This window comes from Octopus bimaculoides, chromosome 10 (genome assembly GCF_046866305.1).
Source record: "Octopus bimaculoides isolate indiv1 chromosome 10, ASM4686630v1, whole genome shotgun sequence".
NCBI classification, from domain to species: domain Eukaryota; kingdom Metazoa; phylum Mollusca; class Cephalopoda; order Octopoda; family Octopodidae; genus Octopus; species Octopus bimaculoides.
In genome coordinates, this window is record NC_142937.1 from 79,124,525 (window position 1) to 79,137,024 (window position 12,500).

The following is a 12,500-nucleotide window of genomic DNA, read 5'->3' on the forward strand; positions in this document are numbered from 1 at the left end:
ATGGAAAGCGGACGTTAAACGACGATGATGATGATGATGATGATATATATATATATGCACACAATATATACATACATATATATGTATTCTATATTTTGAGGCATGCACAAAGTAAAGGAATATGAATTGTATGTCTTTAATTGAGTTCACTTATTTGCGAGCATTCAGGCTGAGTCTAAGGTTTGAGGATACCATCCTTCATTCCTCCATCCCTTCTTACCAGTTTCAGAAACCCAGTAAAAGATCATAAGCACTGCCTTTCTCTCCTGACCAAAAGCAAAACATTAAAAATTTAGATTCTGTAAATCAACATTTACTGTATTTACCAGTGTATAATGAGAGAAATTCTGTAGAAAACATTGAGTGAGAAATATCAGTGGTTTCAACCAAACATTACAATATATTAATGTATTCCTCTAAATTCTGGTCTTCTGCTTCATTTTTTAATGATATTTATAGAGAGCTAAGTAGAAGAAAGAAATAAGATTTGGTGCCTGTTTTTCTTTCTTGTCTCTGTAAACATGTTGACTTTGACTGAAATATATGGTGCTCTAGTTGACTATTTAACAAGTGTTAATTGAAGATATTCATTGGATGAACACTGACGTCACATGTTTAAGGGATGAAGCACTGTCTTTATTCGCCGTCTGGATAGTGGTTTGACTAAATATAGGCAATGTCAACAGGTTGTATATGTAGATGTTGATTAAATAAATATGTGGCTGTAGCTATGTGGTAAGAAGTCTGCTTTCTGACAACATAGTTCTGCATTCGATCCCACTGCATGGTACCTTGAGTAAGTGTCTTCTGCTATAGCTCTGGGGTCAAAGCCTTGAGAATGAATTTAATAGAGAGAAGTAGAAGAATCCCATCATATATATATATATATATATATATATATATACATATATATATATATATATATATATGCATACATAGATATACACACAGACATATACATATATATATATATATATATATATATATATATATATATATATATATATATATATATATATATATATATATATATATATACATATACATACATACATACATACATATATATATATATATATACATATATATATATTTGTATGTATATATACACATGTATATATATACTTACATTACTTACATACATATATGCATATATATATATATATATATATATATATAATAATATTATACATACATGTACACGTATCCATTTAGGGTTACCATGGTAGAGATTAATGATAATTTTCATTTGAGTTGAGTCTGTCTCTTGTTAGTAGGTAAATAAGTTTACTCTAGCCCAAGACTATAGTAAAGGACACATGCAATATGACTGAACCCAGAACCCAGAACCATGAGGGTAGGAAGCAAACTTCTTACCACATAGTCATACCTGCACCTATGTCTGTGTTACATACTGGCATGAGTTGAATGGTTTGAAAAGGTCCAGCAAGCCTAGCCTGACGACTGTGTCCTGCTCCAGTGTCTGCTTTTGCAAGGTTTCTGCAGTTGGATGCCATTCCTAATGCTAACCATTTTGCATAATGAACTGCATGCATTTCTCAGGGCACCAGCATAAGTGGAGCCACTGAATAACTTACAAGTAAAAAGCCTCCCACAGAGTTGGGGTGCAGTATTGAAAGAGGTGGTTTTGTGCCAGATGTAGAAAGACTTAAACAGGAAAGTGTGTGAGAGAGAGAGAGAGAGTACAGGTGTTTTGATGTGGAGGAAATACATGAATACCCTAGTAACAAAAGGAGAAAAAGATAGTGAGGATGTATGTTTGTATGGAGGCACGTGGCTTAGTGGTTAGGGTATTGAACTCACAAGCATAAGATTGTGGTTTCGATTCCTGGACTGAGCAATATATTGTATCCTGGGTGCCCTTCCTAGCATCATATGATATTGAATTCTTTTCCAGGTTGATTTATCCCTTGTCATCTTTCCAGGATTGACAACAGAAGTTCTAACCATACACTGCAGTCATTATTGTCATCATTATCATCACCATCATCACACCACCACTGTCATCATCATCATCATCATCATCATCATCATCATCATCATCATCATCATCTTCATCATCATCATTACTATTATTATCATCATCGTAATTATGATTAATGCTAATGTTAATATTTTATTTATTCTGGAATTTCTAATTTATTAATATACTGTTTTCTATTTCTCTTTTCAGGTCAAGGTCAGATGTCTGGTTCCCGGTCATCTGTTACCACTCCAGATGCATGCCCATCAGATGACTATTATGACTGGACCTGGGCTGCTGTTAAAGGTTCCCCAGGACCGACCCGCAAAGCTGCTGCAACCCAGACACCAGCTCGCTCACAAATGGTACGCAAACACAGTACAGATTCTCTGCTGGCATACCGTACATATCAAATGGATGATCCACTGGCAGCTGCAGCTGTAGTGCAAGGTCAGAAGGCTGGAAACACTTTACCTTCAGTGGCAAAAACAGGCAAGCCTGTTGGAGCTGCGGCAACCTCTACCTCACTCGGCAGCCCTGTGGATCGAGCAAAGCGTTTTGATGCAAATGGAAGGACTGTGACACGGCCAGCATCCAGATTCAGGGATTTACAACTTTATAAAAAGCCACTGCAGATCCACTATGGAGACTACGAGTCCTACAGAAGTGACATGAAAAGAAAGGTCGAGGTGCAGAAAATTGCAGGCCTCGACGGAATGCTAGGAATCCATGTTCTGTCTGGTCAAGGCTTAAAATCATCCAGGACAACATTACGGGATTTGTATTGTGTCGTTGCAGTTGACTCAATCAATAAAGCACGAACAATGATTCGTACCGGTGCTGTGAACTTTGACTGGGATGAAGCTTTCGATATAGAACTTGAAGAAGCCAAAGAGGTGTCATTTCTAATCTACAACTGGGACCCTAATTTTAAACATCGGTTGTGTTTCCATGGATCAGTAGTATTACCAAATTACATAGTTAGTGGTGAAAACAAACATGTAGCCCTCAAAGTGGAACCAAAAGGAGTTCTTTATATTGAGCTACTTTATAAAAAGCCTGCGATTTCCTTACAGCGACTGCCATCAGCAAAGAAGAATGCCTTGTTTGGAACTGATCTTGATGTTGTAATAAGCCGAGAAAATTCTGGATTTGATGTACCATTAATAGTGAAGAAATGTATTGAAGAAATAGAGATTCGAGGACTAGAAGTTGTTGGCATTTACAGACTGTGTGGCTCTGCCAGGCGGAAATCACAGTTGCGAGAACTCTTTGAAAAAAATTCTGCTGATGTTAATCTATCCGTGGAATTTGTCACAGACATACATACGATCACAGGTAAGTGTGTGAATTTTCCCTCAGACATGTATCATTTCCAAATAATATTTTCCATTTACTAACATAAACATTATTGTTATTACAGTTATTAGATTCTGACTTTCGTTTCATTATTCAATTGTGCACCAAAATAAATGTTCAAAACAGCTAATAAATTAAAGTGGTAACCAACAAGCAGCTGACAAACATCGTACTGAGCACTGTTGAGACACCCTCAGCCCTCTTGACAATTTTAAAGATGTGGTTTGTCCAATGCAAATTGTTGTTAACAATACTGCCCAAGATATGATATGTCTTAGGGGAATCTCTGAGTTATTTCCCATGGATTGATGTTAGCTTGTTAGTTGTGTATGTGCGCGTGCGTACATGCGTGTGTGCGTTTGCATATGTATTTGCATGTGTGTGTGTGTGTGGGGGGGGATTATATTTCCTTTTACCAACACTGAGCCACCAAAAGCCTATATATATAACTAACTGGCACTCCGTTGGTTATGACTACAAGGGTCCCAGTTGATTTGATCAACGGAAGAGCCTGCTTGTGAAATTAATGTGCATGTGGCTGAGCACTCCATAGACACATGTACACTTAACATATGCCATGTGATTCTTAAACCTGATAGGATTTTTTTTTTTATTATTATTAAATGCATTGAAATGATGTCTAAATTATGAAATATTTTGATAGTTAATCACATGGCCATGGTCCATGTTTCTTATATTTTCACAACCATAGATTCCAATATAATTATAATTAACTCCCCATTGATTCTAGATGGGAATTAGCAGATGTTATTGCTATGAATGAAGTGAAAATGAATTCAAAGACCTCCAGTATTCAATGATGCAACAGTGTTATTTAATAATATGAAAATAAGAATTAAAATTATAAAATAAATAGCAATATATTCTCATAGTGTTACATTCTCACAATTGATCAAGTCCTTTTTACCATACCTTCAAATTGACCAAGTGTTTGTGAATGAAATTTGTTACATGGAAATTGTGTAGAAGCCATAAATGCTCACACACACACACACTCATTCATTCACACACACACACGTGCACATGTATTAGTGTAGTATAGTTTGCATGAAGCATTGTCTAAGATATATAAATGTTTTTAATTATATTTTTTAAAACAAAAACAATGTAAATTATAAAAATAATACAGACCAATGGTTTAAACTGGTATTTCAATATTTCAGGGTTAGGGCCCCTTCTTCTGGAAATCCTTGGAAAAAATGTTGTTGTTAGCTGATTTTCTTGATCTGTAGTATGTGTGTATGAATGGTTGTTTTGCATTGCTATAATAGCCAGTCAGCCACATACAGTTCAGATCAGTCATTAACATGTTGATTAAAATAGCTTCTTTTATTCTTAAGTTCCCAATGTTTCTTTCTGTAACTTCAATAGAAATCTGGGTACATTCATTTTATTGATAACATTGATACATTGTACAAACAGATGTGTGGTAATAACAACCCTATGGATTATTCACAGATTCTTGTCAGATGTAATGGAAAACATGCCCTTAGGTAACACCAAGAAATATATATTGTTGCTCTATTATTCAACTGAACAAACCAATTAAATATCAAAATGTCTGAGATGAACTATTGTTAATTGTTAGTATATTTTCTTAAGCTCAGCTTTAGAGATGAAAAGAAAGTCTTTTAATTTTTACATCTTAATGCTTTGATTGGTGATCAAACCAATTGAGACAAAGAGTAAAGTATTTTTTTTCCTTGACACTGCATCACTATCAACGTTATTCTCTTCCAACTACTCCCACCTACTCCTATATAATGTGTGGTAGCCATACATTCCCTCTGTAGCAAGACATACTTTAGCTTTGACATAAAGCCACCTCTCCCATCTCAAGTACTTCCCTTTAGTTAATAGCAGAAGCAGATTCATCTTCCTTGATCCCCTTTTCTGTCTTGCAAGTTACTTGGCAACCTCACTAGTGCCAATGGCATGTAAAAAACACCCAGTACACACTGTAAAGTGGTTGACATTAGGAAGGACATCCAGTTCCAGAAACCATGCCAAAGCTAATACTGAAGCTTAGCATAGCTCTGCAGATCACTGAATCCTGTTAAACCATCCAGTCCATTCCAGCATAGAAAACAGACATTAAATGATGATGATGGTGATGAGGTTATGAATTTGAGAAATTTAATAATATAAGTCAACTCATATTACTATATCATATACAGATAGTCATTGACTGAAATTATATGTATTTTTTCACCAGGTATTTATTAAGTATGAGCTTCCTAATGCTCGATACATTAGATATGTTAACACAAACTAATCCATCTACTTATGTAAACCAACCCACGAGTGACACTGAATGCTTCCCTGAAGACCTCTCTTAATTAATGCACTAATGTGGGACCAAGTTAAAAATGTCCAAACAAGCTCAACCGAATAATGAACTAATCTATTGATTTTCATATGTGTATCATCCTTAAATTATTTCATTCTCTAATCCATTAACTTTTTGAATTACATTTTTATATATGCCCACTGAGAAAGTAAATATCAACTTTCTAACACTGAGGAAGTAAATACTTGCCATTCAGAACTTTGTATACAGCTCTGCAAATGATGTTTTAGCTTGCTGTTATTAATTCAAATCTCTTGGAACCCTTAATCTTGATGAAGCAGTCATCTTTTGAGAAACTAGCTGATGTCGTGTCCCAACAGATTAATGGGCTTTAAGACATTGATATCATAGAAAGCAAAGTGGACTGCTAGAATTGGTAGATTTTTGGACAAAATACTTTACAATATTTAGCTGTGTGTGAGGCAGCCAGCTGCTAGAGCCATTCGTATGCTGGGCAAAATTCCTAGCAGCATTTCATGTCTTTATGTTCTCAGTTCAAATAGTGTCAAGGTCGGATTTGCCTTCATCCTTTCGAGGTCAGTAGAATAAGTACTAGTTGATTACTGGGATCAATGAAGTTAACTTACCCCTCCCCTGAAATTGCTGGCCTTGTGTCAGAACCTGAAAGCAATAGTTAGTTGTATGTAAGGTAGCAAACTGGCAGAGCCGTTAGCATGCTGGGCAAAATGCTTAACAACATTTCATTTGTTTTTACTTTCTGAGTTCAAATGCCACCAAGGTTGACTTTGCTTTTCATCCTTTCAGGGTCGATAGAATAAGTACCAGTTGAGTACTGGGGTCGATATAGTTGACTTACCCACTCCCTTGAAACTGCTCACTTTGTGCCAAAATTTAAAGTCAATATTTAGCAGCATATTTGGTCATTTTGAGATCAAAGTCTATTGAGGTTGACTTTGCTTTTCATTCTTCCATGTTTTCAGTTTGAGTTATAAGTCAACTGTAATAATTATACAAGCAAAGGCGGTGAGCTGGCAGAATCATTAGCAGACCAGGCAAAATGCTTAGTGGTATTTTGTCCATCTTTATAGTCCAAGTTCAAATTCTGTCGAGGTTGAGTTTACTTTTCATCCATTTGGTGTCAATAAAATAAGTATCATTTGAGTATTTGTGTGTGTGTGTGTGTGTGTGTATGTGTGTGTGTGAGTGTGCATCCATGTGTGTGTGTGTGTGTGTGTGTGTGAGTGTGTGTCTCCACTACATGACTACTGGTGTTGGTGTGTTTATGTCCCTGTAATGTAGCAGTTTGGCAAAGTCTACAGATAGACCAAGTACCAGGCTTTAAAAAAAAAGTACTGGGAGTCAATTGATTCAACTAAAAGTTCTTCAAGGCAGTGCCCCAGCATGGCCACAGTCTAGAGCCTGAAAGATGTGAAAGATAAAAGATACCAGCAATAATTTGGCTTTCATTCAATTCAATCCACATTTCTTTGAATATGTAAACCTGCAGTATCTAATACAGTGTCTAAAACCTCCAGCCAATTATATTATGGTTCACTTGATGTAATATAAAATTTTAAAAACACATTCTCCAGAATGTGGATAGTAAGTGGTTAAAAACAATGAAGAAAAAGCCAAAAGTGACAGAATATCTTAAATGCAGAAATAAATTAGATTATGTAAAAGCAACTAGCATAGAACACATTATACAGAAAGACAAGTTACGAAGTAGAATATTTTTTTATTACCATTTACAGTTAATGCAATAATAGATAGAAATATGGTTTGATTGAGCTGAGATGTTAAAACAGACAAGATAAAATAGATAGAGTAGATCAAAACTAACTGATAAAGGAAAGTAAAAGAATATTGAGTTTTAACCCTTTGATTCCTAACCTCCTTGGCACTATTTGATCCTGTGCCAGGGCTTCTGAGCCATTTTTACTCAGGTCTGACAGGGATTAGAAGTGAGGTTGTCATAACTTATATATGATACAATTTCTGCATTGTCAGTAGGCTATAAAGCATGTAAAAACTTTATATATACTTACTAATGATTGGTCAATTAAAATAGGGTCAAAACATGCATAATCAAATATGCTGCACCCAGTGACCCTTTAGCAATTTACCAGTGCTGCAACATGTGCATGCCTAGCATTGCCATTGTTATACCAGTGTTACAGGCTCTAAGGGTTAAAGCATAAAAAAAATTAACCCCTTGGCTTTAACAACACTTAGATCAGATAACATATGACATGAACAGAAAATATTAACAGCGCATAAATACATACTAAACACAACACAAGCACAAGGTGCTTATAAGGAAGCTTCATCATCATCATCATCATCATCATCATCATCATCATCATCATTTAACATCTGTTGTCTATGCTGGCATGGGTTGGATGGGTTAACTAGAGCTGCCAAGCCAGTGAGGCTGCACCAGACTCCAGCATGATTTGGCATGGTTTCTACGGCTGGATGCCCTTTCTAACACCAACCACTTTACAGAGTGTACTGAGTGCTTTTACATGGCACTATACAGGCACTTTAACATGGCACCACAAAAGCACTTTTACATGACACCACACGGACACTTTTGTGATCAGGGAGGGTTAACCTGAGGTTAAACAACAGTAACCAGCTGTTCTCAACCACAGCTCCCAGGGAAGCATGCAACTCTCAAGCATTATTTCGGTAGCCCTGATGATTGTGAGCCCGACAACCTAACCACTGAGACATGCCCCTTCACTTGTTGTATACGCATAATACGTACTCATACAAAATACCCATACAACATTGATATGCCGCACAGTACCATGTGTCATACTACATGCACATACACACCTCACAACATGTAGAAAACACACAAGCCATCTATAATAATAAATGCCAAAACGAATTTTTGTGTGCCAGTGTGCCATGTGGTTGGTAAGCAAGCTACTTACCACAATATAATGATATCAAACTGAATGGTGTCTAAGTAAGATGTCTATATGTTAACCCTTTCGATACCAACCTGGCTGAAACTGGCTCTGGCTCTGTAGTACAAATGTCTTGTTTTCGTAAGTTTTGAATTAAAATCTTCCCCCGAATCTTAGTAATAGGATCTTGTTCAAAACGGGGGCACCAGTATTTTCTTAACGAAATACTTTGAAACTTGGGACACTGGTAGAATGTGTCATATAAAACATCTTTTTCTCTTAGTCTTCTTAACAAAAAAACGTACATCGCAAGTTATTTCATGTTAAAGTTGTCGTATTTCTGTAATTTCAACCAATGACTGACGTCCATTTAGCCATAAAAATTAAGTGCTGACTACGTAAACAAACGATTCTCAAACGATTCTCAAACGATTCTGGCGGTGATAAAATTATTATTTCCTTGTCAAAAAATGGCTGAAGCATATTGGCAGTAGCTAATAAACATTTCTATTATAGGCACAAGGCCTGGTTTTTGAGGGAAGGAGCAAGTCAATTAGGGTTAGGGTAAGGGAAAACGAACACACGTGTGTTGCCTCTCTGCAAAATGTCAGAAGTAATGGAGATTAAATACGCTTTACACCGCTTAAACTGCCAAAGGAGTAAGTGTAAATAGCTGAATACTTGTCAGTGATTGGTTGAAATTATCGAAATAAGACAATTTTTTACATGAAATAAATTCGAATACAAAAATTTTTTTCTGTTCTATAACACAAAATAGATAAGTATACGAAGTTTGAAAGTCTTTCGGTACCAAAAACACTACATAAAACATAAATGAAAACTGGTGCCCCTGTTTTGAACAAGATCCTAGTAATAATTTATGTTCCTAACACTAGCTTAATGATAACTAAGTTATTTTACTAAATTCTTTGTTATATTTAAAATTAATTGAAAGAAACACAGAGCATCTCAAAACTCTTGATATGACTGATAAGCAACTAAATAAGGAAATAATTGAGGGGTTTGCTGTTGTAGTTGTTGTTGTTGTTGTTGTTTAGCCTCAGGTCAGTCGCTGCTTGACCTCTGACCAAACAGACCTACTATCAAAGACATTAAGTCCCCCAGCAACTGGCAGAATTGTGTGTGTGTGTGTGTGTGTGCGTGTGTTTGTCTGTTTTGTCTTACACTGCTGCTTGACATCTGGTGTTAGTTTGTTTATGTCCTTAGCAGTTCAGCATGAAATATTGAGGGAATAAGCATCAAGTTAAAAAAAAAAAGAAGAAAAAAAATGTACTGGTGGCAGCTTGTTCAACTAAACACTTCACTTCGAGGCAATACCACAGCATGGTTGCAGTCCAATAACTAAAAACAAGTGAAAGATAAAAGATAAGACACAAAACAACAACAACAACACCCAACAAACAAACTCAGAATTCCTTATTGTCTTTTCCTTCCATAAGATAACACTAATTTGAATATCAATATAAAAGATAAAGAATATATGATTAATATTGTCAATAACAGTAACATACTTCCAAGTTGCACAACTGCCTTGATCTAAAACTCTCTGTTGAATGTGAAACAATTACATCATAGAAAAGTCATTTTTATCATTTAAGAATTTACAGAAAATTTGTGGTCTTCATTTTCATTTATTCCTTAATATGTCAAAAATTTCATCAAAAGTACAAGTTTAGATGTGTGGTTAAGAAGTTTGTTCTGCATCCACATGGCTTTGGGTCTAGTGTCACTGTGTGCCACCTTGGGCAAGTGTCTTCTACTATAGTCCCAGACTGGCCAGTACCTTTTGAGTGGATTTGGTAGATGGAAAGAGTATGGAAGCCCGTTGTGTGTGTGTGTGTGTGTGTGTGTGTGTGTGTGTGTGTGTGTGTGTGTGTGTGTGTCTTTGCATTTATGTTTTCCTCCCATTCCTCCACTTGGCAACCAGTGTTGGTCTGTTTATCTCTCCATAACTCCATGGTTCAGCAAAAGAAGTTAATACGATAAGTAGATAAGTACTAAACTTTAAAAATGAATACTGGGGTTGATTTGTTTGACTAAACTCTTAAAAGCAATCACCCAGCATTTATTTGCTAGAGTCCTAAGACTGAAGTAAAAGGTAAAAAATAAAAGACGACACTTCCGTGACCTGGTCTTTGGACACCGGTCTCCACTATGTCTGTTGAAAGTCAGTTACAGGCAAGTTTTCAAAAACGTTAGTGGTTTCCTCTCCTTCTACTCTCTCTCTCTCTCTCTCTCTCTCTCTCTCTCTCTCTCTCTTTCTCACTTTTTTTTATCTTGTTCATCTTTTGACTGATAGATCTTACTCTGTCAGGGACCAGGTCACTGAAATATGCAGAAAATCTTGACATATTAAGAACTAAAGAAAAAGTGAAGAAAGAAGCAGTTTTGTGTGTGCTTTCCAATGATTAAGATAACCTTCTCATGATGAAACAGATAACCACCTCCTCCTTGTACCATCAGATCAACAAACAACCTATGGTAACTTCCTTGACAATTGACTATTGATGTGATCAATCTTGGACAATTCAGCATTGGGCAGCAAGTGGTGTATAAGCTCATTGCCCATCGGCTGTTTTAAGTTACAGACCATCGTGACAGAGTCACTCATACTGACACCTGCCTGGGTTTAATACCAACAATAAAGGTTTGCTTGAGGCTCTCAATTTACTACCAACAAAGATGGTTAAAATATGTTAGTTTCTACATGTGCACAATGTAGGCTGGAAGGACTGCTTACATGTTCTAGGGCAGACCATGAGTTTCATACAACCCGTGGATTTCATGCAACCCACCAGACTTTCTCAATGACATGCCTAATTCCACAGGTAAAAATGCTTACTAAAATCTTTTTAGGAGTGTGCCCTACCTAATGACAAGCCATGTCTCATGCAGCTCATTCCTTGAAAAAAGGCAGCCCATGCCTGGTTTAGGGTGTGTAAATTAGTCTTGAAGGCCACCAACAGGATCTGCAGTATACAGCACCAGCAACATATATATATATAGAGAGAGAGAGAGAGAGATGGATGGATGGTTGGATGGATGGATGGATGGATGGACATACATACAGACAGACAGACAGACAGACAGACAGATGGGTGGACGGAAGAACAGATAGACAGACAGGCAGAAGGATGGAAGGATGGATGGAAGGACAGACAGATAGATGGATGGATAGATAGACGGACGGAGGGACAGATGAACAGGTGGACAGACAGACAGACAGACAAATGGACGGACGGACGGATGGACGGACAGACAGATTTATACATCAGTAAGCAGTATATTAATGGTTATGGCATATGACTGGTCAGAATGTTACTGTTTCCTTTCACATCAACTTTTGCACCTAGACAGTATTGACAACTCTTCAGGCATAATGACCAGAAGTGTTGTCAATATTGCCTAGGTGTAATAGCCAACGTGTAAGATTCTGTAAGATTCTGACCAGTTATATAAGCATAATCATTAATATACTGTCTGATGGTGTATACACAATTATAATTGCTCTATTACTCATAGGTTTTATTTCTTGTAGGCAAAGAAATAAATCACTCTGCTGAGATCCTGGTCTTGTTGAGCCTTCAGTAAAGATAGATTATTGAATACATCATCATCATCATCATCATCATTTAATGTCCGTTGTCCATGCAGGCATGGGTTGGATGGTCTGACTGGGCTGGCACACTGGAAGGCTGCACCAGGCTGAAGTCTGCTTTGGCATGGTTTTCTACAACCGGATGCCCTTCCTAACACCAACCACTCCAAGAGTGTAACAGGCGCTTTTACGTGCCACTGGCACAGGTGTCATTTCCATGCCACCAAAGTGCTTTTACATGCCACCGGCACAGGTTCCATTTCCGTGCCACCAGAGTGCTTTTAC

General features: G+C 36.8%; 1 protein-coding gene across 1 annotated transcript in view; it reads left to right on the top strand.

Moving 5' to 3' along the window:
- Positions 1–12,500, top strand: part of LOC106870182 (uncharacterized) — a 287,792-nt gene that overhangs the window by 158,082 nt on the left and 117,210 nt on the right. Inside the window, exon 5 of the mRNA XM_089358257.1 lies at positions 2,195–3,322. Within this exon, the coding sequence (XP_089214383.1) occupies positions 2,195–3,322 (1,128 nt within the window). The remainder of the gene's footprint in view (positions 1–2,194; positions 3,323–12,500) is intronic.